Raw genomic sequence first — 27,139 nt, 5'->3', positions numbered from 1 at the left:
TTGTGTCCCCAAGACTGTGGGAGCTAAGCACTGAGATTTGTTAGATTAAATCATGATATACAAATGTTCTTCAAAGACATCTGTGGAGCTGGATCCAGTTTCTGCATTCAGTTACCAGGTTATTATTATTTTTGTGTGTATTATCCAGATGGAGAGTGGCTTTTGGGGGTTTTATTTAAAAACACCATTTCTAATGGCCCTTCCTATGTGCCTTTTCCACCATGGGTCTCATACAGGAATTGCTGCATCAAGCCCCATACACAGGCATGTGCCCGTCAAGTAGATATGCAGTCTTGCTCCAAATGTAAATGCTTGTCTGGCACGAGGTTATCTTACTTGCTTTTGATAATGGCAGTCATCCAGTGGGACACAAATGAGGACTGACTCATCTGCTTTGAAAGATAAAGAGATGTCTTATTCGGTTGAAGCGCAGGGGTTTCATTACGATGCTGCAAATTTCAGCAGAGTTCTTCCAGGTCAATATGGATCTGATGCAGATCAACATCTCACTCTGCATTTAAATTATTTATCATGCACACTGACTCTTCAGAGCTAACAAAACACTGCTCCTTTCACCCTCAAGTGTTGAGTTGGTTCAAATAACCTCCAGGGCAGCCGACTGGCATAGGGTTATAAATAACTTGAGTATTTCATTTCTTACAGTTTTTCCCCCCTTGCTCTGTTGTTGCTGCAGTGTGGTGTTTCAGCTAGATCTTCAGTCTGTTTATAAGAGCAGACTCTGCCCAGTTAAATACTTTATTGAGATTGATTGGTCTAGGGTTTAAGAAAATGTAGGAAAAAAATCATTTAATTATCAAGGAAGCATGTGGAAAAAATGATTTACACCATAGGCTTGAGGTAAGAGAAGAAATTAAGAAGAAATTAAGACATGTCTATTCAGACACAAAAAAGGTCTGGGTAACTGTGAGCAGGATGGGTTGGCTAAAACCAGCCTCAGAAGTCAATCTGGCACTTTGCAACGTTAAAACCTGAAGAAGGGATAGCTTTGCTGATATGTCCGCTCAGAAAGGGACAGACTATTGCACACAGCATCTGCTGGACGAGAAGGGTCTCTGACACACAGGCTTTGAAGCTGTTTTTGCTCAGTGCAATGCTGGAGGTAGTGCTCCTGTACACAGCATCTGCAGGGCTGGAGGAGCCGTGCCTCGGCAGAGTGGATGTCCTGCTGTCTGCAGCACTGCGAGGGTGCTTCACAGAATCACAGAATCACAGAATTTTCTAGGTTGGAAGAGACCTCAAGGTCATCGAGTCCAACCTCTGACCTAACGCTAACAGTCCCCACTAAACCATTTCCCTAAGCTCTACATCTAAACGTCTTTTAAAGACCTCCAGGGATGGTGACTCCACCACTTCCCTGGGCAGCCTGTTCCAATGCCTCACAACCCTTTCAGTGAAGAAGTTCTTCCTAACATCTAACCTAAAACTCCCCTGGCTCAACTTAAGCCCATTCCCCCTCGTCCTGTCACCAGGCACGTGGGAGAACAGGCCAACCCCCACCTCCTCACTGCTTTAGTTCAAACTGTTCACATAACATTCAATGTCCTGCTTGTCCTGGGGCTTGGCTGTCTGGTTATAAACACTGAAGACCTGGGCAAGGATGTTATCCTTAGGCAGTTTGAAGAGGACAGCAAAATAGCTTGCAGAAGTGAAAGAAAGGGAGAGATTCTCCCAGTGTAACAGCAGAGCTGCACCCAGCCCAGGAAGGCTCTGCTGGTTTTGTACCCCATGAAAGCTCCTCTTACCATACGAAGGGGAGAGGATGGAAGGGATCATGTCCGTATTTTAAAACAATTCCTCCTCTATGCACCCAAAAACATGCAGAGGGAAGTCAGGGTATCTGTGGGTCACTGTAGGATCAGCTGCACCAGGTTGCAATCCAGAATTCCTCTTTGTCATGAACAGTGCTAATCTTCAGAAGTGTTTTTACATGTTTCTGAACAAAATTTTCTCATGATAGCCCTGCCCTGATTGAAAACTTAATGGGACAAGTCCTAAATAAGAGTTTCTCCTCCCTCCCCCTTTCTCACCTTCTTGGCAGAGATGGGTCCAAGTGTCACTTGCCTCTTCTCTTGTTCTCCATTAGGCTCTGTGGCTATCCCCCTTTCTACGATGAAAATGACTCCAAACTCTTTGAGCAGATCCTCAAGGCAGAGTACGAATTCGATTCTCCATATTGGGATGACATCTCTGAGTCTGGTAAGAAGCTCATTTATTTGCCACAACCAGGCATGCATGCAGCCATACCTTTTGTAGGTGTTCTCCATATGTGCCTTCCATTGTGTGTGGAGCTCCTTTTAACTAAAAATTATTGGGAATGGGCATTTCTTTTAGCTAAATAGTTACAGGAAGTTATTTTTGTGGGAGAGCAAATTAAGTACCATTTCATCCAGTCACATACAAAGCACTAAAATGTAGCTGGGACAGAAGAAGATAGCAGAAGGCTGTCCCAGAAAGACAAAGCAGTTCAATATCTCCATCACATCCAAATAAAATGCAGGTGTTTTATGTGTCACTAAGAATAGAGAAAGTAGTCCAGCTCTGTTACTAAAACTGTGCCGCAGGTCCAAAGTGAGTCTGCAGTGTGTACAGCAAAGACAAATGCAAAAAATTAATGGCTTCTAAACAAGGACAATAAGCAGATTTGGAAACTGGGAGTACTGTCCATGTGGCTGGATCCAGGCAGCTGCCCATGTGCTCCCCCAGTTCCCCACCCAGCAGAGAAGCCATTTAACCCATAGCACCTGCCTGTACCTGCAGAGGCTTGCCAGCATTGCATCCCATGGGTGCCACTGATGGGCTGTGGCCTCCAGGAGGTCACACAAGGTTGGTGTCCTTGCTCTATCCAACCTGGAGAAACATCTGCCATTTCATGCAGGAGGAGAAATGAATAATAGGAAAAAAATATGATACAAAAATATCCTGGAAATACTTTTTTTTATTATTATTATTTTATTCCTTAGTAATACCGATTACTTAGCTGAGACATTAAAGAAGTGTTTTATTTTAAAGATGATCCTTGTGGGTCCCTTACAACTTGGGTTATTCTCTGATCCTATGAGATATCCTGCTATCTCCTCATAGAACAACATTTCATGCTGCTTACATCTGCAGTCCAGATATAGTTGGGAGAGATTGCTTTAAAATGTATGTGATGAGAGGTTTTTTTAAGCTTGTAAGAGTTTTCTGAGCAAATATGAAGGTCTTCTGGCAGACTCCTTTGCATTTTGGGGGAGAAAGTCCATCACCTACAGCAGCGCAAAGATTTTCCTGCTATATATGGCTTTGCTGTTGCTCCTTCAGCTGTTCTCTCATGAAACTACTGGATACATGCCATGCTGTGATCTCCCTTCCCTCCATCCTAGCGTCAATTAAAAACACACTACCTCATGCCCAAGGGAGTCCCTTTCCCTCAGTAACTGGTTTTTAAATACACAACATGTCCACTTCACTGCCCACGTGTGCGGTTGCTTGGAATGAGCCATGAAATGCTCCTCTTGCTGCAGTTTCTGACCTTCTCCTTGCCTTTCCCTCTCAATTTACGGACATCTCCAACAGGTATGGCCATATTCAGACCACTAAGGTGCTCAGAAGCACTTGTCTGACCAGGGAGCTAGGAGCTGGCAGAATCAAATTCTTCTGACTCCAAATTATTCACCCCACTCCTAAGCGTACCTGCAGGAGTAGAGGCCTTAGACTTCTATCTGTCACATTAAATTCCTTAAATTTGGTCCTAAGTCACTTTGGTTATGTGTATACCAATAAATGACAAATGAACTAGGACCATTTTCTGGTACTCGTGGCACTTGGTGGTCTGGTCCCTCTGTTAAATCTCCTTTTGCCTTCAGAGCAAGGGAGCATCCTGCTGACGGGAAATGGGCCATGCTTATTCCCAAAAGATGCTTGGGAAGGAGCAAGGTGGTCTTGAAGGCAATTTTAAGAGGGACAGCTCAAGAAGGTAGATGGTGGCTTTCCATCAGCTGTGAGCATTCCCTGACAGTTTTGTTTACTAGTTCACATATCATTTGTTTACTAGTTCAGACATCAATCTTTGTATTATCTGAGCAACGTGTTCCATACCTATGGGGAGCTATGGTTGCTGTTGTATGTAAATAGGAAACTTAAGTGTAGGTCTGGCTATATTGCAGAATTCAGTATTAAACCTATTGTTTTAAATGATTTTTTTTTAATTTATTTATTTTTTTTTATAGCTAAAGACTTCATTCGGAATTTGATGGAGAAGGACCCTAATAAAAGATACACCTGTGAGCAAGCGGCACGACACCCTTGGTAAGCAACAGTCACTGCTGTGAAACTCTCGGGACAGTGAACATTTTCCTCCAGGTTTTCCTGGAAAAACGTGATGGACTTTAATCTCGTGCATCAACCTGTTGAGTATCTGCAATATTTCAGTGAAAGGCTGCATTATGTTGACTGTAGTGCAGCGGTGGGATACACTGAAATGACTGAGCCCAGAAAGCACATTTGGGGTTGAAGGCAAATGGTCAGATTGTGCAGGTGTGCAGAAAGCTGGGTATCAACCTGCTCATAAGGTCTTTGTCAAGGTAACAGCAAAGCACCTAAGAGGACATTAGGAGGTAGAAAATTCTCCTCTGTGCTTCACAGATGGTAGCCTACCTCTTCACCTCATGCTTGCAGCAAAGGTCGGGTTTGGTGTGCTGTATACCCTGCCTTGTTGAATGGAAGAGGCAGAAAACACTAAGAGAGGGATAAGCTGAGACTGAATTAGTCTAACAATGCTGCTTCTCTGCAGTGACTACAGAAAAGTGCCTGGTCTGGCTGTATTCATAGTTTGGCCCTCCATTAAGTGCTTTATATGAGATGATGCCTTTGAACATAGATGACTTGACCAACATTATCCACAGATCACGTAACTGAAACAGGAATTGCTCGAGGCCTTTTGACCAACTTGCTTAGCATCACCCCACACTGCCAGCTGCACCCAAAAATGGGCTTTAGACACAAGTCTTTTGTCAGGGATCATTACATATGAGGCAAGACTATCTTTGGTAGTTACAGTAGCTGCAAAAGAAAGGAGTCAATGATGGTATTTTCACCCCAGGTATGCATTAGACTGTGCTTTTATGTCATCACAATTACCACGAATACCATTTCCTTTTGCAATTTCTGGAGTGTTAGCTGGATAAGAGCATTAGGCTGTACATTTCTCAGGGAACAGAGGTTTTTCCTGAGTGTCTCTAGCCCCTCAGGAAAGCCACTGAGCCAGTGTCATAACTAGCTAAACAGCTTGATGGGCCTTAAAAACGTCCTGGTGATGCAGTCTGAGACCAGTGATTAACCTCACATAGTGCAGCTGAGTGTAAAATGCCTGCTAGGAAAAGCATAGGCAAAGAAGTTATTGGTGTTTTTCTGGGTAGTTTTGGCTTCAAGGTGTTTATGCTCCTCTCCCTGACCCCAGCTGGTTTGCCTCATCCCACTGCTGCTCTCAGTCCTGGGACAACATGGATGGTAAATCCGTTCAAAGGTTTTTACAGAGGAAAAAATACCATTTTGGCTCACTTACTGATGATATTTTACCAATATGCAGGGTGATGAATTTCCCTGATTATTAACTAATAGTTTTGCACTCATGAAGGAGGCAGAAAGTTACAACTACAAAAATAGGACATCATGATGGCACTGACTTCTTCACGGTGGGAGTGATGTACCAACGTCTGACTGCCAGATGCTGTACTACAAATTATGCTGAAGATAAGATTGAGGGTCACCCTGTAGAATCAAAACAGTTCTAGGAACAGTTTCGGATGTAGAAAGAAATATAAATCATCGAGAAAATCAAAGTTGTTGCTTTTCATTTTCCGTATAATGACAACGAGAAAGATTTTACAGATGGTTATTAGCTGGGTCAGCAGGGTTATTGGCTGGCATCAATGCAAATGAGAGATGAGGGAAAGTCAAGACCTGGGTCTGCCCTTTTTCCAGTGCCCCATCAATAAACGTGTTTCCCATCAATAAGTGCGACAAAAAAAGAAATCTGGGAAATGAAATCTGACTTTGGTGAGAGGAAAAAAAAAAAGCATTTCTAAATGATACTGACCTGAGCCTCAGGAAATTAAACAAGTTACAAAAGTCAGTATTAGAAATACAGAATAAATAATGGGAAGGCAAATCCCAGCAGGGAATGAGGTGACCATTTGTATAACTGAGAGGCAGATTTTCCAAAGCCCCATATCCAAGATACACAAAGTGTAAGCATCCAGCTCTTGGCCCCGCTACATCTGTGTTGGTTGCTGGAGTGCAACAAAGAAACGTGGCACTTGTAACACACACAGCTTCTGGGCCCTCCTAAAGGAACAAAATGATAAAAAGAGTTTTCATTCTTTTTTTCTTTTCTTTTTTTTTTTTTTTTTTTTCATGGCCCACAGCCAATGGAAACTCACAGGCTGCTCCATAACGTTTGGTATTTTCTACAGAATCCAATCCTCCATTGAAGAAACCCCCCTCCAAAAGGGATTTCCCCCGTTTCTGTGGCCGGGGTCTTTTTCTGCCAGTCTGACTTTGCAAGGCAGTGGTTCATTTACAGGGCTGCCTGCAAAATTCCCAAATCCACCTCTCTCCCACATGATCTGCAGAGCACAGCAGGTGGCGAAGGCAGTACGTGTCAGTGGATTAAAGAGCAGAAGGAGGATTGTACAGTGAAAGCAATGCATGAGCGTATCCAGAAAAATGGCTTCGGATCTGCCTTTGTCCTCCCCAATGTGCTCCTGAGCAGATGTCTCAATGACTTCTTCCTCCTGACTTTTGAAAATCTTCCTGTAACATAAATGTCGCTGTTTTGGACCTCTCTGGGGAGAGGTGCTGTGATTCTTGGAGGGTCTGGATCCTGTAGTGATAAACACTGCTCGATTGCCTTTTTGGATCATCGAGGCTGCTCTCCCAGATATCATCTGTTATTTCAGAGTTAGTGGTGAGACCTCATTTTGCCAAACCATTGCTCAAGAAGCATTTTCCACCCAGATTGCTTATGCCAGGAAATAATGAGGTTTTTACTGTTCCTGTTCTCTTTTTAGCCATTATATCTGTTGCAATGGCATCCTTCCCTCCCCTTCCAATGCGGAGGAGGAGGTGGAGAGCTTGATGGTTCTTCTCAGTGGTCAACTGTGTCCTTCCCTCAGCCTGCATATAAGCTTCCAGCAAGTCTAGGCTTGAGTTCCTCTGTCCTGTGTATTTAGTGTCCCAGCAGTCAGGGACAAGGGTGCAAGCATTTAGCCAACAGAGAGGGTACAGTGACTATTATAATGGGGACATCCTATCCCATCTTTTTGTCTAAACACGTATTTTTCAGCATACCTCCCTGTTGCAACCTCACCTTCCATAGTGTTTGCATTGTGTTATCTTCTGCATGTGATCAAAATTAGTGTAAGTGGATAAGTTTCCTGGCTTGGCTGGAGGAGATGATGAGGTAGAGAAGCATAAATGAGGAGGTGGCTCCATGTAGTGACAATTTCTAGCTTTCCCCTTTTACTTCCTCCTGTATAAAACTTTTCCTGCAGTGCCAGATCTTTGGGATCAGCCATAAATTAGAAAGAAATATGTCAAATCATGAATACTTCTAAACACATAGATTATAATCTAAATGTGATAAAAATATATATCTATACATAAATTGGCAACCTGGTCATGAGATTTTTTTTTGTTTCAATGTATAATATTTGTGAAAATCAAACTGATTCCAAAATATTCCACTGATTTTAGTTACTCAAACAAGTAAATTGATAAGATTTCCAAGAACTAGATCTTGCAAGACATTGCATTTGTGCCTTTAAGGTTAATAATCTCCTGGAATTTCAGGAAAATGCTCAAGAATAGCCAGCTATTCACATGACTAAATGTTTGTACAGGATCAGACCCTAAAAAAAGTAAATACTTCTTCCTAATGGCCCACTTTTCTGTGCTGTATCTGCTCCCCACATGCCTGCATTTACGTGATGTTTTGCTATTTATAATCAAATGGCCTTGGCAGGAGGACAGTATGTTAAACTTGGAGCTGGCAGAAAAGGAGGCTAATAATTGCAGTGAAGTATGGCAGCAGAAACAGTACAATATGTAAGGCTTGTTGGTATAATGATTACACCGCAGCCTGCACAATCTGTGCATTTATACAGATTTCTCCAGTTTAATATATAGATGACTTATGCTTTCCATTGGAAAAGTGATTTGTTTTATAGCATATCTTTCGCCGAAGTTTGCACTGTTTATGATGTGTTGCAAAGGTGCAATGTTCTATTTCATTGTTCCATTGTGACTTTTCAAAAAGGACGTGGAAAATGAAGGTACCAAAAAAGTGGGGTAATTTTGCTGCAGCTTGATACATTTTAATGTTTCCCGAGCTCATATTAATGACAGCAATTAAGTTTATTAAATATATTGCCATGTCAAAACCCACATCCTGTTTAAGGCAGCAGCTCAGGCTGCAGTGATTAAGGGCGAGCAGCAGAAATCCACGGATCTGTTTTTTCCAGCTGTAGGACCACACTGTGCTCCCCATCAGGTCAAGCTGGGTCCTGGGTGCCCCGGGGCTGGCCCCAAAATCAGCCTTGGCCCAGGGGGAAAGAAAAGAGTCCTCGTAGGGAGAGGAGAAGGCCCAGCAGTTAAGAAGCTGAAGTGGGAGCTGGAAGATGTGCTGTGAACTTATTTGCTTTGTCACGCATTTCCCAAGTGACATTAAATAGGATTTAGAGCAGTGTGCTGCTGCTGGTTACAGCATTGCAGACAACTGGGGATGTGGAAATTGAAGGGTGTTATATGTATCACCTCCTTATATTAACTGCATAGGAGGGAAGAAGGTTGTGGCACCTAAATTGTTGTGACACCTGTGTTAGTGGGTACAAGCATGGCCTTCACCTTCCCCACTGCTCATGGGGAGGGAGAGCGGATACTTGGGACGTGCCGACATCCATCCCCACCTACGTCAGGAATCGCAAAGCTTTGGCAAGGATCGAACCCCTGCAAATTGTGACCATGACCCTGTGTGTTTATTATGTGCCAGAGAGCACGAGCCAGATAATAATTTCCACCCAGGGAAAGGACATGGTTTACAAAGAGCTCAGTTCTCAGACAATGTTGTTTGAAGTGCGAAAAGGGCTCTCTGAAGGGAACTGCTGATGTTTACAACATTAAATCAAACCCTTGTCGAGTTCATCCCCACACTCTATTTATTTTGGAGCACCACTGATACCGTATACGTGTGTGTATATTTATACACATGCATGTGTGTATCTGTGCATATATGTGTGTGTGCGTGCATGTATAGAAGAGTTGTGATCCTTCAGCCTTATCCATTCCAGCTAACTCCACGCTTCCTGTCATCATACTCAAGAGTATTTCCAAGCACTGCTTGGCCAGCACGGCGTTTGAGTTGGCTGCCTTCAGTGAGTATGAAGGGTCAGAAAATAATGCTAGATGAAAGACTCTGCTTGCCATCATGGGCAGGGAGGACGCAGCGTGCAAGAGACATATGCTTGCAGTATGTTAACAAAGAACCATCTAAAAGGAAACTTACTGTTTTCATCTTTGTTGGATGTTCCTTTCAAAGCTTAGAAGTGCTATATCTAGATAAATTGCTGTGATAGCTTGGAACCAAAAAAAAAAAAAAAAAAAAAAAAAAAAAGAGCTAACATAAATTTGAAATAATATCTGATCATTAGATTAGATTCCTCTCATGTACGGGACCATATTTGCTATGGTTATTCATGAGCAGAGTCCTTGTTAGCTTCAGTGGAAATATTTGTGGTGGAGAGTATTCAGATCATAGACCTTGGTATCTGATTCTTTGTGTTGAGACACTCATATATTTGTGACTTGATGTAAGCCCAGCTTCAGCACAAAGTTCCCCAAAGAGCAGTCAGGATGTAGCTGCAGAACAGGGTCCCCCAGAGAAAAGTCAGGTCCCAGTTAGGGTAGTGAGTCCTTGCTCAGTCCCGGGTGATGGTCAGCATGATAATAGGTTGCTTCTGATTGTTCAGATTTATTTAATTTTATTTTTGCATAAGTGTGTGGTAGGTAGAAGTAAAATCTTTTAGTGGACCAACATGTATAGTTGGTAGAAACAATGAAACCTCAGTGCTGACACAGTTAACATCAAAGTGAACTGCAAAGTTAAGAACTATTGCTCAGGGTTTGAGTAGATATGCATCAGTTTGCTTATCTCTGAAAGAGAAGATGGCTGTTTCTCAAGGCAAGTGGAGCAGATTCCTGTAGCAGAATGATATGTGCAGGGGAGGGAGGAAGAAGAAAAAATGCTAAGCTGTTTCTGTCCTAAAAGAAAAAGCAAGACGGCTTATATCTTCTAGATATGGAGAGTTAGAGAAAAGTGGAAGGGAGATTATAACATGCCCTAAAACCAATATCTCTAGTAGATCTCATGCGTCAACTTCTCAGCATGGTAACTGAGTTTCATGATTAAACAGATTTAGTACAGATGTGATGATGCTCATGATCCCCACCTCAGGGTGAATTTGTGTGCCCAAAAGCTCATCTGACTTTTCAGACTCTACCAGCTGATTGTGTAAAAGATATGACTTCTACCTGCTAACTTCCATCTCTTTCACCTCAGTACTTAAGCCACCACATCTCCAGCAAAACACGCCAGAGAATGAGTACTAACTTTTCTTTTGGTTTCCTAGAAGTAAAACTATACTCTAAGCACTATAACACTGTGAGTATTTTATAAGATTTATAAGATTGAAGATCCTCCAAGTGCAAAGTACAGTATAAATGCACAGTCCTCATGTTACAGCGTTGCGCTGTTAACAGGATAATTCTTCAGAGGCGGCTTGGAGAGCAATCCCACAGCCAGCTTTGGCAGCTGGGGCTATGTTTTGGGCCACACCATTCAGCATTCCAGCACGTGTTTGAACATCTCCTGCTGAGCTAAACCAGCCCCAGCAGTGCTCTTATTTTGTTCTGATTAAAAACTTGCATCTGCAAGGTGCTAATGCTGCTGAAGAGACCTTAGACGTTGGTTGGTCCCCACCAGTGTAGCATTTCAGGTCTTCACAGGGTGTCTGTCAACCCCTTGGTGAAGTAGACAAGGACTATTCTTATTTGGGAAACATCCAAATACCAAGGCTATTTTTTCAGGATTACCAGAACTATGTCATCAACACAGAGTTAGTGGTGGTAGGAGACAGTTTGTGTGCTATTGGAACCAGCCGTTTCTTACTGAAACCACCGTCATTTTAGAAGATGATTCCTAAACTTAATATATATAATATATATAGTCTGTATTTGAGCTGCCTGCCTGATGAAAAGTTTCATATAGCAAAAATGCACTTGTGAGTCCTTCTGGAGACTGATGGGAAAGATCTTCTGGGAGACCTGGCAAGGGTAGCATACCCCAGGACCTTGTTCTGCCCATGTCTCCAGAATAAAATTTGACAAGTGGGAAATGTGATCTGTGCTTATACAGTTTGGTAACAAGCTTGTTCATAAAGCAAAATGCTTCATTAGCTTGGGAGGAAAAATGTGCCTTGCAAATGTAAGCAATCTTCTCTCTGCAGCTCTGTCATTTTGATCAGTTAGTGAACAGATCGTTTGGCTTGTAGTTGTCCACACATGAAGTGCTTGGCTAAAAAAAATAGTTTTCTTCCACAGATCTGTACTATGACAGGCAGTGCTCCCAGTTGGTACATGTTGAGGGCACATGTCTACACCGAGGAGGTGTCCTTGGACAGAGCAGAGTGCTCATGACATTTTGGAGTGACTCTGACTAGCAGCTGGCATTCCCATCAGGAAAATTTGCTAGGGCCCATGTGCACCAAAAGGCTAAGCAGTGTGCAAGGAGTGCACACAGATCTTCATGTACTTTTGCACCTAAGACAGAGAGCTGTACAGAAGAATGCTGCTACAGTCTTCTCAGGCTGCTGGCTCATAGAAGTGACCTGGAGGCAGTCATGGATATTCTGTTACGTCAGATGGGTCATGCAGGCCTTTGGTAAAGCTGTAGAAACCACCTCACATGATGGTTCCATGACTGAGAAATACAGAAAATGCATGAAGGGTGCAAGGGTAGCTGGGCTCCGTGTCTATTCATGAGTATACATGTATGTTGTATGGGATCCATCAGGGACTGTGATGGGCCTGGCTGTATTCCCCATGTGAGTAGTGACCACAAAGTTTAAACTAGATGCTGCCTCAACAAACTTAGAGCTGCATGGACCCAGTGGGAAATCCAGGCCAACTTGCCTTGCTATCAGTGAGAGGTGATCAGGAGTTCTCTTGAGAGGAAGATCTGAAGATCTTCCATTTCTCCTCTCCATCACACCTCACCTTCTCCATCAACAGGACAGGGGCCCAAGAGGTGTCAGGTGCCACTTGGGAGCCCTGTTCTGTTCATGGCACCTGTTCTTTTATTTACTTTAGGTGGTGGTTATGTGGTGGTGGTGGTCAGCCAAGTACCATTCCCAGTTGGAGGTGGGCTACCCTGAGTGGGAACCCTGCTCTTGCCTGCCCACACTTCTCCTGGTTCCAGTACTATTGAATAACTCAATATAGAGTAGGTCAGCTCCAACTGACTGGAATTGGTGGCTCTCTTGTCTCATGAAGTGAAAGTTTAGTCCCTCATTTTGTCTCCAAGAGTAAGTATTGTCTCTTACATCTCTCACTTCTTGGGTGAGAGCTACCAGCAGGAAGGAGGGGAGCAGTTTGGAAGAGACTGGTCCCAGAGAGCACTAATTTGATGTGCCACTGACACGAAAGTAGAAATTGCGGCACATCCTTTGAAGAACAGGGTTACAGTTTAAAACAATCTGGGCAAAATGAAAGGAATGTCTCCAATTCATGGGATGCATAAACGGAAACAGCAGGCTGGGGTATGTAAGCAGAGTTTCATCTTCTAAGAAACACAAAGCAGTGCTGCCATTCTGCTGCCTTAGTTGGAAAAGAGCAAGGCTTGGGTACCGCCCTCTGAGGAAGATGTGGACTAGTTGGAGAAAGTCCAGAGAAGCTCACTAGATCAGAGGATTAGAAAATATGAGTTATGAAGAAACAGTGAAAGAATCAGTTTGTTTAGTCTAGAGCAGAGAAGACAGAGGGAAGACATGATAATAGTCCTCAAATATGTGAAAGGATGCTTCAAAGACAGAGGGAACAAACTAGTTTCCATGTCTTCTGGGAGATAGCGGGGCACCGGAATAGGTTGTCAGAGAAGTTTCCATCTTTTGCAGATCTTTAAGGATTGATAAGGCAAATACCTGTCAAAATTATTTTGACAAAGCTGGGGGGAGGGAGGGGAATAGATGATCATTGTGTCCCCCAGACCCTCTGGTTCTGCTATTGGAAGTCCCCAGACCAGAAGGCTCTGTCCCTGACAGATGTCTCATTTCTTCAATTTCTTAACATTTGCTATTGCTAATAAACATCAGGCTTCTACACTGGGGCTAAAAAATTGATTTCTGAAAACATCACATACAAGATAGGAGGCAATCTTTGCTTCTTGGCTTCACCTACAGCAGGTAGTGTTATTTTCCCCAGCACACAGCCTTTTAAACATTAGTTCACGAATATGCCTACACTTCCAAAAGATCTTGTGCCTTGGTGAGTTAAAAAAATCAAGAAAATCCTCTTGAAATAATTATGTTTGCTAGATAATTGAATGTGTCTATCTGTTCAGGAAACTGCACAATATCAATGAAGTTTCTCAGTCAAGTGCTGTTCAGCTTAAGCTATTCGTGCAGCCTGTGCTAATTTAGTGAGAGTCCATGTATCTGTTTTACTGTTAATCTACATTAATCAAGACGAATGGCTATATACGTTGTCAGGTGGCAGGAAAATCTCCAGTGCAAACAGAAATCAGACAGGTTGGAGTGGCTCTGGAGGCTGCTGCATGGTTGAGGCTAAAAGTAGTCTCAGCCTGTTGATGTTAAATCTTTAGATGTAAAGGGAAAAAAAAAAAAAAAGTACAATGTTTTCATCAAGGGCTGTAATGGTGACAGAAAGCAGCCACGCAGCAACAAATGGTCGTACCTCTTTGTAGCTGCCAGATCTACAAGCCTTATCTACGCTTGCTTTTATTGTCCCAGATTTTCCACCACTGCTGCCAGCAGAGACAGCGGTGGGAAGTTGGAGGCCTCATGTGAATGAATTCAGCATCTCTAGGAGCAATCACACCTTGGACCAGACTTATCTGTTGAGGAGACAAAGAATGGGTATTCAAGGAGAGCAAAAGATGTCTTAAAACCTGCCTTCTCTGCCTGTTTCAGGATTGCTGGCGATACGGCACTCAACAAGAACATCCACGAGTCTGTCAGTGCTCAGATCCGGAAGAACTTTGCAAAAAGCAAATGGAGAGTAAGTGACCCATCCTCAGAGAAGATGCTTGGATGCATAATTCTGCTACTGTGGCACTTGCACAGCCCTTACAGCGTGTCAATGTTTTAAATGGAAAATTGCTTTTGTGGCCCAAAATTTTGGACATAATAGTTGGTCCCATCTTAGATTACATGGCTTTGCTGCTTATAGAGTGTCCTACATAATGTACATTAATGTAATGAGGACAAGAGATGGGGCCAGGACTAAGGAACCAGTGGTTGGAGAGCAGGGGACACAAAGCAATGGGGGCACCTGTGCATTGGTTCAAGGAAGGATATGTCCAACATGAGGAGGGATTTTGGGCTACGACATCCCATCTGATCGGATAGGGAAAAGTTGAGATGATGATGGGCTCCTCTACTTCTGCCAATGTAGAGTAACCAGGGGAATGGTGGAAGTTACACTTTCACCTCCACGTTTTAATTTTTCTTTCATTTTTTCCCCCCAGCAAGCGTTTAATGCCACGGCAGTCGTGCGACACATGCGGCGGTTACACCTTGGCAGCAGCCTGGACAGCACGAGCGCCAGCGTCTCGGGTACCCTCGGTCTCACCACGCCGCTGTCTGATGCAACCACCCGGAAAGATTGTGAGTAGGGGGGAGAAAAATCTCTGGGAAATGCTTTTTCTCTCTGCCCCCAGGCTGCAGTCCTCGCTGCCAGCAGGTGTTTGAAATGAGGACCGAAAAGGGACTGAGGCTTTCGTGTTTAGCTGGCAAAACAAAACAAAACAAAACAAAACAAACAAACAAACAAGTAATAATTTAATTGGAAATATTTATGCACTGAAAAACTGAATTTTCATCGCAGTGCATTTTTGGGAGATCCTTCTCTTGTGGGGCACAGAGGCTTTTGATTGGGAAAAAGACCCAGACAAACACAGGAAAGAGTTATGTATGTGGCTGAAATCTGGCAGTTTAATCAAAATGTTTATGTTTAAGTTTCCAGTTCTGTGATAAAACTTTTTTTCTCATAAAAATTGGCTTGCTTAAATTTTCCTTGCTCCTGCCAGTCCATCCCAGCCTGGGCCAAAAGAAGCTCCTGTACAGGAGGCTCACTTGTCTGAGCAGAGCTGAGGCTCTGCACAGCACCACAGGGTCTGGCCCCCTGATTTGCTTGTTCCCTGCTGCAACTGAGATTTTCAAGCTGCCCGATGGAGTCAGATGCTTGGGGTGAGTGAAGCCTATTTTTAATCTCTGCCTTCTGAGCATTTATTTTATTCCCTTCTGTCTATTGGTAGAGATTTTTATATCATGAAATGAAGGGACACAGACTTTACAACTTTGCAGAAGAGATTATTTCAAGCTGCAGCACCACAAAGCTAGTAGGCTGTGATGTGGCTGAGCCCCTTCCCTTTGCATCCCAGGTCTGACGGTGATTCATGCAAGAAATTCTGACAAAAGCAGCTTCTGTCAGTGCCCAACTGGTTTGCAATGCCCAGTGCAAAATCCTACAGGTGCTGCCAAATTTGTTTCCCTGTGCTCCTGGTATGCATCTACCTCCTGCAAAGGAGCAATGCAGCCCTGACCAGCAGCAAAGCACTTTAGCCAGGAGCTGGCAATGCAGTGAGGCTGAAAACCCATTTCGGGGGAGAAATGCACCTTCATCTTGGTTCCTGCCTGAGCTGGACCCCAGTTAGATCTAGAGCATCTGGTGGGTGATTCATCTCCATCTGTGCAGTTAATGGATGATCAATACCAGAAGGCGATAATTAATTGCACCGAGTAGTCTGAATAATAATGGAAAAAAACATCCATGCACAACAAAGGTGGGAAGAGATTACAGTCTATTTAATGGCTACAGCAAGTCCAGAATCCAGCAAGTCCCTGTGCAGGACCTGGCCCTCTTTTTGCAGTGATGGAGAAGTCAACCAGGATACGAAGGTTAAAACCAGGTGTGTTGAGAGGTGATTTTTTTTTTCATGTCAGAAATACAAGGCAGAAAAGTATCCATCTCCATGCATCCCAGATTAAGTCCAACAGAAGAGCTTGCCAGCAAATACTGAAGAGCTTCCCTTTTGCAAAGAAATTAATTAAAGAGAAAAGTTAGGAAATGCTGGAGCCCCTGAGAGCCAGTGAGAAGAGCCAGGAACACATGCAAGGTGTGACATTAAGAGGCAGCTGACATGTCAGGCACAGCCCACTGAATGCCTCCTGTTGGGAAAAAGGAAACCTCAGAGGTCTCTTCCCTGCCTCTTTCTTTCTCCATCACCTCTGAAGACAGATTTTGTGCATGGGAAAGATCCCATCCATGCAGCCAGTTACACGAAACATCTGTGCCACCATTACAAAATGCAATCCTGCCTAATGCTATTAATAGTGCATTTAATGAGCTCTCCAAACAGTTTCAAATGCAGTAGTTTCACATCACTGAGGGCAATTAAATACAGCCCTAGCCCAAGAGGAGCTTATATCAGGCTTTATCCTAACTCTGTTCTTGTATTAAGCCAGAGAAGATGCATTAGGCTGGGTTATGCTTCCTGTCAGGATGGCCTAAGTGAATCCGTTGGGATTTCTCAAGTGGATTGCCCTGATTTTCAGTCTTCTGTGCCTGGCTTATTCTGTTTAGACATGGTTGGGCTGCCTAGATTGATTACAGAACCCAGATCTCTGTGTTTTTAAGGTAATGCATAAATTGCAGCATGAAGCCAAGGTGTCAGCTCTGAATGCTGCTGGGAAACGGGATATGGCTGGGTGTGGGTACAGGATAATCATCCCTGAGGCTGAAACATCACCTTCAAGCTTGGGAAAGTAGGCAAAAGTCACAGCAAGCATCAAAAAGATCCTGAGTATTCAAGGGACTGTACCAGACTCTAGATTGAGATATATTAATACAGTTTTTAGCCATCCTCTACTCACCAGGCTGGAAAAATGAACCGTATTTCTCATCACACCAAGCCTGCGTCTTCTCAGAGCAAGGTCACCACGCTGGGATCCCGCTCAGCAGCGCAGGGGCAGGTCACCTGTGGAAAGCTATGGCAAGAATAGATTTGAGTGCTCAGCATGAATATTTTCTAAGGGAACTGCTGAGGTTGTGCTCGAATAGCCAAATCTGGAATCTGTCATTCCAAACCCAGCCTGCTTTGGGATTTTCAGGGGTTATTTGGAGGGCTGTGTTTTTTAGAGCTGTGCTGGAGGGTTCGCTGGAAGTGGACACATTCTATAAATATTCCTATTTAGCTAAATCCCCATTTTTTCATTAAGAAAGTCTGTGAAAAGTCTTTGATTAGTTCAAAAGCAGCTGTCTGGGTAAAAATTGGGTCCAGACACTCAATCCATGTCAATCTACATCTCTTAGCTGGAAGTCCTGGAGACATACCAGCAAAGCCCGAGGTGACATAAGGTGTCGCTAGAATGATGTCCAGGTCACACAAATTTACCTTCTCTCTAGATTTACAGGAACTCACCAACGAGTTTGACCCACTGCACTTTTTATCAGCAGCTTTGCAGGATGCCTGGGGAAATGTACTTAGCTTGTCTGTTTGTTTAGCTAGATGGCCGTGATGAGAAGTTTAATCACCTTTGAGGTGCCCACGAGGAAAATTACCTTCAGCAAGCACAATGCTGGAGGGATTTTTGAATCCCACAACTCTTTGTCTTCAGCCCCAGAAACATGGCTTCGGTCTGGCTGGACACATACCAAAGCCAGGAGCACCACCTCCAGCAGCGGTCCCCTCTGCTCTGGAGCAACACCCACATTCCCCCCTCCAAAAATAACACTTCTAACTCTGTTTCTGGCTTTCCTTTTAGGTATGTCTCCATCCACTCTCTGTAGTTTTGTTTCATCTGCTTCTTCAGGCGTTTCGGCAGTAGGAGGGGACCGGAGACCCAGACCCACCACAGTGACCACAGTGCACACAGGGAGCAAGTGAGAGCCCGGGCGGCCGGGGCTGAAGGACTAGAAGAAAGAAGATTTTTTTATGGCCATATTTTATACTGCAATTCTGAAATGTTTCATTTATCACAAACTGCAATGACTCCAGGGGGAACAGATCTAAGTCTCTGGTGCTGTACATATATATACATATATATATAAATATATATATATATATGTGAGTCTAGCAATGTTCTAACTAATGAACACTCATTCTTTTCCCCAGTGATTTACTCTTTTCTCAGTGTAGGTAACAGTATATGTTGTATTATTTTTTTTTCCATTAACTACAAACATCTCAACTGGATTATTTAAATAGAGATACTTTTCTGAGCATTATATATATATATATATTATTTTTTTTTCTTTTAAGAAGTACTTCCAGTAATGTCCCTCTTCCCAGTTTGCTGGGGGATAAGCTGTTTCTGTAGGTAGGAGTTGATGTTAACTTGGCAACCCAGGAGGATTTCAATGGCATGCCATTTCTCACTCCTCAGACTGGACTGCAAGCCTGGCTGGCTTTAGCAGAGCTACTGCTGCTCCGAGTAAGAAACCACTGCTTTCCCTCCCCTCCTCCTCCTTGAAAGCCATGAGGAGAGTTCAGTCACCACCAGCCCCATTACTGCAGTGCTGGCAGCCTGCAGAACCCTTGTTGGAGAGGAGAGGCCGGCACGCGGTGCCTTTGAGGAGCAGACCAGAGCTGGGCAAGTGAAACAACAGAGCCTCATCCTGCAGCAGTTCCCTCCTTGGCAATCTCTTCCAGCCACCGCAAGTGATGGGCAGAGTGAAATGATTTCTGCGTGCCTCAGTTTCTGCCCCTGGGAGAGGGCTAATGCTTGCACCCCTCTGTAGAGCTCATAAACAAAAGCTAATTCAACATTTTTTTTCTTTTTTTTTTTAAATTACTTAATAAATGCATTTCCCAGGCTACACATGCTGGTGCATGATTTGGGAACAGCCACCGTGTTGCATGTCCATGCACCCTGAAATAGAGAGAAGAGCAAATCTGCCCTCATTTGCCCAGCAGCCCCAGTTTATTTCTCTTGTACCCCAAACAGGATCATCTCCACCCAGAGGAACAAGCCTTGTGCTCAATCACCACATTCATGTCCTTTATCCTGCACAAAACTTTGTGTAAGGCAGTACAGGTGCAGCTGAACGGATCAGGCAATAGTGACTGTGCTGTGAAAAGCCCTAATTATTTGTCATTGAGACTTCAAACTCCTGCTTCAGCTTCACTCGGTTGGCTTTGACCAGCAGAGTTGGGATTTCATCCATCACAATTGGAGTGCCACTCCCTTGATGGCACTCGATAGAAGTCCAGTTTCCTTGCTCTTAAGCTATTCCCCATTTTTGGAGGGCTCCAGCACATCTGAATGAGCCCCACTGCTGGGGACAGCCACCCATGCCTGCAGGGATTAGCAAAACCCTTCAGATTTGGGCAGACCAAAGGTAAAGGGATGTCCTTGCTGAAAGCCATGCTCCTGTCCCACGCTCAGACCACTGTCACCATGAGATCATTGTCACCTTGGCAAAGGTCGCTGAAAATTGTTATCGTACAATTTACCAATGCCAAGGCTACTTTATTTCACCAGCCTGAGGAATGAAGCTTTAGTCTGGGAGACTCCTATCACAAGAGACTGGAGTTATTCTGCACCCACCTGATTTCATACGCTCAGCTCTGCTCCGGATGTATGTATGTACATGGGCAGTCCCCCAGCTTGGAGTCAGTGGAATTCCCACATTTATGCTCATGCCACCAGAAGCAGGATTTGTTTAGGGGATATTTTGGTCTTTGAACAATTGCTGCTAAGGTTGGGGCTCAAGCATTCCCTCTTTGCATTCCCTCTTTTCTGAAACCCGAGGTTTGATTTGAACTCAATGTAGTTGCTGAAGCTACTATGCAAAACATAACATTCAAATGTATCTTGCAGGAAAAAAAAAGAAAAAAAAAAAAAGTAGAAGAAGAAAAAGGAAGCGAATGGATTTCCATCTGCAAACCAAAGAGCAGTGATGGGAGTAAAGGTGGATGTGTTGTCCTGTATTCAGGGGGTTCTTGTACACCAGCTGCCCTATATGCTCAATGTTTTCTGTGTTTTTTATTGGAGGGGTATTTCTTCTTTCCAAACATGCAGTTCGCTTTTTTGTCCTTCTTGTACCTCGTATTCTGCCATAGCTGTGTAATTTATCATCGTTATCTTAGGTTTGTTATCAACCACTGGGATGTTAAGATGAGAAACAAGAGCACTTAGAAGCAAAATTGTTTTTTTCTGGTACATTTTTTTGTGGTGGGAAGCTCTTCTTTTGGATCGGTGAGACACAGCTGGGGACCTGACCAGGTTCTCCATGCACATAGGGTAGAGGTATCTCATCACCGAGTCCCAAAATATCTCTTGGATAAAACTTAACTCTGACCAAATCTGTTAACTGGGATGGCTTAGCAGCACTTGGGATGAGTGTCTGGGGGCTGGAGCTGTTTTCCCTTGAGCAGCACAGCTTGGCAAGGCAAACACCCCAGCATCACCTGCCAGGGATGCTCCAGTGCCACTGTGAGTCCTTCCCCTGCACCAGTAAATGGTGTGTGCAGGTGGGGAAGGGGCTGATAGCCCAAAAGTTGAAGGTTCAAAACAAACCAGACCTTGCCAAGCTGGAGTAGGTAGAACAATCCTTCTGGGCTCTTTCCCAATGGGCCGTCCTACTAAACAAGCTGTGATTTACTCCCCGCACGAGGACTTCAGCCTGGGCTTACCTGTCTGTTTCCCTTTTCTGCTTTACTTGACCGGCACCGATGTGTTTTCCGTTTGTAACCTGTTTTCCTCAGCTCCTTCCCCTTCTTTTTCTTTGCTTGCAGCTTTGATTGTTGATTTTTACCTCCAGAGTCACAGAGGCCATCTTTGATGCCAACAGCAGAGTGCTCTTGCTGGGAAAATAAAACTAAAAATCCAGAAAACCTCCAGCTGGCCCCTTAGCCCGCAGAAGAAGGGTGAGGACAGGCTGCCCGTGAACTCTGCGAGCTGAAAGTCAGTGTTGCAGTAGCAGGGGCTTACGCTGCTGATTTTGCATGTGACTTCATTCCCAGTGCATCCTCACTGCCTGCTGGATCACCCCTTCTGCAGCACGGAGTGGACATGCCGCACGGGGGGAAGCAGGAGTACGGGGAAACCTGGCAGTGTTGCTTCCCTGAGACTGTGTTACCCTGCTGGTGATGTCTTTTCTGTCCTGGTTGCTCTTGTACAGGTGCCATTAGAGTAGTGGGGTAAGAAAAAAAAATAATAATTGGATTTTACCTACTCCTCGTGTGTCTGTTTTGGTTGTGGCACTGAAATAAAACCAAGAAATGATAGAGGTTCATTCCTGAAATGAATTGAACCATGGAGATGGGTGTCTGCCCTCTGGTCATCATGTTCATGTAGTCTGCGATAGGCATTGGATTGGGTTTTGCTCTGTGCGTGTTCCCTGCATACCTCCATAGCTACCAACAGCATGTTTTCTGTAAGCAGTTCTCCTTCTTTCTGCTCAGCTCCAAGGAGCTCCAGAGCTTGCCCAGAACTATTTCCCAGCCCCAGGAGCCAACACAGCCAGAGGAATGCCCAAGAAGAACAGTGTCAGTGGCCCTGAGGCTACCCCTTCCTTAAATACAAGCCTGGTTTTAGCAAAACAAGCCCCCAGGGAAAGCCAGACAATATAGCCATTGGTGAGCAGGGAGAGTTTTGTCCTTCAATGTGAATTTGGAATCAACTAGATAAGCTATAAGGAAAGCTCTGCTAACATTTCCCCCTAGGGTAATAGCTCCAGGTCTGAGCAGTGCTAGCTAGGTGAACTCTGCTTAAAAACACCAGTCTGACTCCGCCAGTGAGTTCAGGCAGACAGTAGGCTGTTGCTTTTGGTCTTTGTAAAGAGCTGAGGGATTCATATACCTGAAATAAAAAGAAGCTTCTAGCCTGAGCCCCGAGGTACAGAAGTATCTTTCCCTCAGCACATGGAAATTGCCATTTAATGGGATTACTTGTGTTCCTGCTCTTACTTGCATGTTGATCTGGTTGAACTGGAGCCTGGACGCATCCCTGAAATTATTCATGGGAAGGGAGTTTTGCCTTCATTGTCGTGCTTCTTTGCACCAGAAACTTGATGCTAAGAACCACACTCATTCAAGCAAAGAGCAGAAACACACACAGAGACTGCAGCATCCAATGCAAATAGCATCAAAACGGAGCACAGAGGACACGCTGGCAACGGCTGAGTGCAGGAACCTGCCCACAAGCACTGTGCAAACAGGGTTTCCCCTGGTACATTACTCATCCCCGATTTCTCACCCAGCAGCAGTTTTATTCCATCCCTTTCATTTCCCCACCTTCCCTGCAGCTGGGTCCTGCCTGTCCACCCCTGCGTGCGTGTGTGTGTGTGCGTGCTCTGGCCCCAGGGATCGCAGGTCCCACTGCTGGGAAATCAGGAGCTGGTTCAGGTTTTTTGGTCCAACGTTGTGCTGTTGGGTCAAAGCTGTGTACATAGTGTTTATAGCCGAGGATAAAGGCTTTTTATCCCAGACTCTGGTTTTCAAGACCCCTTCCCCACCTCGAAGCGTGTCACTGCTCTGTCCAGTTGGTTATTTTATTCCTCCTTTTCATAAACAGTAAGGTCAGAAGAGCAGCTCTTACATTTTTCCATGCCCCAGAGCAGAATCATGGCTTGTACACTCGCAAGCGCTGAGCTAATGATGACACCAAAATGTCCAATAAATGCATGTTACTGCACTGCATGTATTAAACTGCTGTTCACTGTTTCTGTATTTCCCGAGCCTTTTCTTTATGCACATTCGATCCAGCCTTTTCTTCAAGGGGTTTCTTCTAGATTTTGCTTTTAAATGACTTAATGTATCTGTAACTTGAAATCCATCGTTAAGTTTGAGTAAATGCAAAAGCTGATGTTTTGTGAACAAGATACTGCAAAACCTGATAATGTATTTTGTCTTTCTGTGGAATGCTCCGCAGCATGTGCAGGAAGAGTCACCATCCAGAGCAGCTGAAAACTATGCAGCAGTCACGTACACACATCTAGAAACAGGGAGACGGGGAGGGTCCCCCTTTGAACATGATGTTAAAAGTTTGGCCTGCCTCTAAAATACCTTCCCTGGGTTGCTGATGCTCAGGGCTGCCAAAAAGCACGTCAGTGTGTCTCTTTAGGGTTGTTTTCCCCTTTTTTTTTGGTTCATTTTTCTTGTGAAAACTTTGGCTGGTTTGCTCAATTCTTAGTATTTTTCTCTTAGGAGGTATTTCTTTCTTACCCGTTGCAGAACAAACTGCATTTTGTGGACCAAGATGCTGTGATTATTTGCCTGCATGAAACAGGGCAACGAGCTGAGCTAATTATACCATCATTCCTGAAACATCAAATACAGAAGCGCCTTCCCCAGCATCACCACCTAAATACTTGCAACCAGTCCTTCAGCCTCCATGTAGCCGTGCCACCATTTATCCGCAGAAGAGTTTGGCATGGTACTTGTTCCACATGGGAAACATGGCCTTGCCTCATCTTCCCTTAATCATCAATCCATTTTCATGTGTGCTGGTCTTTCTGTGGCAGGGCAGGGTACAGGATGGCCACGTGTTGGTTTTAGCACATCTGGCCCAATCCTTTTGTGAGTGTTGGCAGGGCAATGGTCCCAGCTCCTCCATGGTGTGGAAGGTGTTCGTCTTCTCAAAGTTCAAAACAAAGACATCTGAAAGGGTTGGGTAGTGGGCTTGTGATAAGGGCACGCCAAGTAGAAGGTCTAGAGAGAAAGTGCTGTGTTGGTAGCATAGGGATCAGGTATCAGTCCTTGGAAATTATATCAAGGTTTGTTCCATGGTGGCTGAAAGCACCAAGAAGTCCTGAGCCCACCTTCAAGGCTGGTGCTCAGTGAGGATGCCGTGTCATCACCAAAGCACTGCCTGGCAGTGCAAAAATCATCATTAATGATAGTTGTAAATCAGCCCAAGTTCAGGTTGCTGAGGCAGCACATGGCAGGATGCTCCATGAGGAGGTGGACGTGTCCTGTGGTTCCTAGTGGTTGGGAGACCCTAGGAGGTGCTCAGGGCAGCCCTAAGCTTTTCCATCTTTCATCTGCATCCTGCCAGTCCAGCCTGGTGTTGTGCATGCTGTGTCTTACCAGGCCAAGCTGTAACATCACCCCCAAAGCAAAGAGCATGGAAGATCATACATAGCTCAGTGAGAGATGTGACGTGACTCACATTTCTGGTCAATACAACGTCAGCACCTTGTTGCTTATTGGCCTCTAGTTAAGAAACAGCATTTTGGTCAGTTTGGGCCTTTTTTTTTTTTTTTTTTTTTTTTTTTTTTAAGAGAAATATTTGAATTGGGTCAGCAAACAACCAAACAAAGCCCAGTCTGCCCAGAGCAGTGACTCCCCAGTGACCTCAACTGCAAAACATCTCTTGGTCAACTTTTAACGAAAATGCAAGCATGTTTTCTACAAAGGCTTAAATCTTAATCAAGGAATGTCAGTGTGCCTAATATTGCAGGTCTTGTGATTGATACAAGTTCATAACAGCATCCATGTCCAAAAAGAAGGGAGAATGTGTATTTACTCCATGCATGTATTAAGGCATCGCAAAAGTTTTATCTGCATAATGAGTTTGCAATACTGCAAATCGTTAATGGGGCTACGTCGCAAGTGGTTCTCTGCCTTGACAATCATGTATACATATCGAGATTTCTATCATAATGAGAATTTAAAGGGATGACTAATTGTTTTCCTCCAATAAATCCAATTAAATCACCCTGATGTGAAGTGTGTTGTTTTTGAGTGCATGAGTCTCCACCTGTGTGCAAGAAAGGAAGTAAATAATTTCTATGGTGCCTTTGCTGTTTTATGCAATGACTTCCAAATGAGTGTTTTATTTGTTTTTCCTCCCTAATTCACTACATAAGGAAATGAATTAGAAGGAAATGAATTATTAGTCCACTAGTTATTTCCTAAAACTTCTATTGGAAGTGATGCTGTATGGCAACACACGGAGACACAGCTATCTCTTGGGGGTATCCTGGTACTCTCCTGAGTGTCCATGTGGAGCTGGGGTAAGGAGATGCAGTTGTTGGTGCACCTTTGAGTTGGTTCTGGTGGTTTACACGGCCTGTGGTGAGAATCGTAAAAGGAGATGGGATCTTTGCTAATGTTTGGGTCACGCTGCAGTCAGCAGTGGTCTCCAAAAGTCATTGTGTGCATTTCATTGTTGGCTTCCTTTTCCTCCAGACCATGTTGCTGGTGTGTGTTGACTTGCTATTTCCTTTTTTTTTTTTTTTAAGCCTGATTCTTCATTTTCACCATTTTATTTCTGCATTTCTGGCTTTCCCTCATTGGCACACAAGAATTCCTTCCCCTTCGTCCCTCCTTTACAAATAGCTAGCAAAATCTTTTTGCCCAGACAAGTATTGGGCGCCCAGCAGGGAGGTGGGCCCATGCTTGGGGTTAAAGCCAGGTGGTTTTAGATATCAGGTTCCATAACAGAGCTGAAATGAACAGCAGTGATAATGGCCAACCCATAGCAATATAAAGAAAAAGTCATATTACATAAATAGCTTTTATACTGCCAGTAAAGAAACAAGCACCAGAACCAACCTGATTACTGTTTCAAAGCTGTGGTATGTGACTGTGGCCACAGAACTAGGATTAGATGATGGGCTCCACAACTTGTCATTGTGCTTCAGAAGTACACATCTATAGGAATTTACATCTTTGGAAAACTACATCTATGCAAAAAATTATCACAGGGAGTGGGATAGATTTGCAACAGCCATGTTCTTGCCAGAGGGAAGGGGACCATCCTTGTTTTGAAGGCTTTCTGTGCGTTGGTATTCTCACATAAGATGCCATAGGGACATGTTGTTCCCATCACATTATGCTTTCTCCCAGCTCCAGACATATCCATTGCTGTGGGTATGTGCCCTGCCCAGCACATCCATGTCCTTAGTATGGCGGAGCCCTTCAACAAAGCCAAATTACTGTGTTAATAACCAGTGTTGATAAATATGGGAGTGGAAAGAACCATCTGGATCAGCACTGCAAGCATTCAGCTGAGTATTTCCAGATTGTTTGCCATTTGGGCTTTCTGGATTGCACTGGGATAAATTCCTGACTTCCAAGTTCTGTTTATTTAGCCTGAATACCACATTTTCTTTCTTTCTTTTTTTTTTTTTCTTTATAACTGCAACATTGTGATACAGTTACAGTCAATTAATGAGCTGTTTACCTTCTTCACAAAGTGTTTTGTTTATGGAAATTAATAATAATAATAATAGAGCCGAGAGGTAATTTGTTGTTCACATCTAACTCATGAGCTTTATGCTTTCCTTGGCGCCATATAGGCTCTTGTATGTTTTTCATTTCATTATCTGGGGCAGAAGCAAGAGCTGTGTTCACTTCCTTACCTCAGTTTACAGTCTAGCAGTGATCAGAAATGTTTCAAAAATCTCAAACAAATGCTTCCTTTTGCTGGAGGCCAGCTGGGCAGGTAGCCTCAATTCTGAAAAGGCGCACATCAGGTTTATACCTGAGCTGCTTCAGGTTTGTATTTGCTCAAAGTAGCACCTGGATAGTAACTTTCCTGATCCCTGATCCACTGCAGCTCAAAGAAACACCAGAGTAGATCAGATCCCCAAACAACTGCAGGGAAAAAATGTGCCACCAAAGTTATATTTACCCTGAGCCCAACCTGACCCTAAAGGGAGTTGATGAATAAACTCACATCTCTATAGACAGAAAAGCACAGGTATGTGATGAACACACACTGAAGTGTGTATATATGTTATACCACTATAATAATATATATCGTATCATATCATTGGGGTTCTTTGGCCTAGAGAAGAGAAGGCTCCAGTGAGACCTTATTGAAGCCTTCCAATA

The 27,139-nt window shown here is 43.9% G+C and overlaps 1 protein-coding gene across 4 annotated transcripts in view; it reads left to right on the top strand.

The window, feature by feature from the left end:
• The window catches only part of CAMK1D (calcium/calmodulin dependent protein kinase ID), a 220,275-nt gene extending 195,263 nt beyond the window's left edge, over positions 1 to 25,012 (top strand). The window contains exons 7-11 of one of the 4 annotated variants that reach the window (XM_082751604.1): positions 2,105 to 2,217; positions 4,230 to 4,308; positions 14,262 to 14,349; positions 14,819 to 14,957; positions 23,531 to 25,012. In XM_082751604.1, coding sequence (XP_082607730.1) covers positions 2,105 to 2,217; positions 4,230 to 4,308; positions 14,262 to 14,349; positions 14,819 to 14,957; positions 23,531 to 23,532 — 421 coding nt within the window. In that variant the 3' untranslated portion in view covers positions 23,533 to 25,012. Of the gene's footprint in view, positions 1 to 2,104; positions 2,218 to 4,229; positions 4,309 to 14,261; positions 14,350 to 14,818; positions 14,958 to 18,116 lie in introns of all 4 variants that reach the window. The other 3 variants (XM_082751603.1, XM_082751602.1, XM_082751601.1) reach the window with 3 other exon arrangements.
• Positions 25,013 to 27,139: the final 2,127 nt, after the last annotated feature.

This window comes from Aythya marila (assembly GCF_965140915.1).
Source record: "Aythya marila genome assembly, chromosome: 1".
Classification (NCBI taxonomy): Eukaryota; Metazoa; Chordata; class Aves; order Anseriformes; family Anatidae; genus Aythya; species Aythya marila.
Note: the sequence above shows the minus strand (reverse complement) of the source record. Positions and strands in the feature narration are given on the sequence as shown.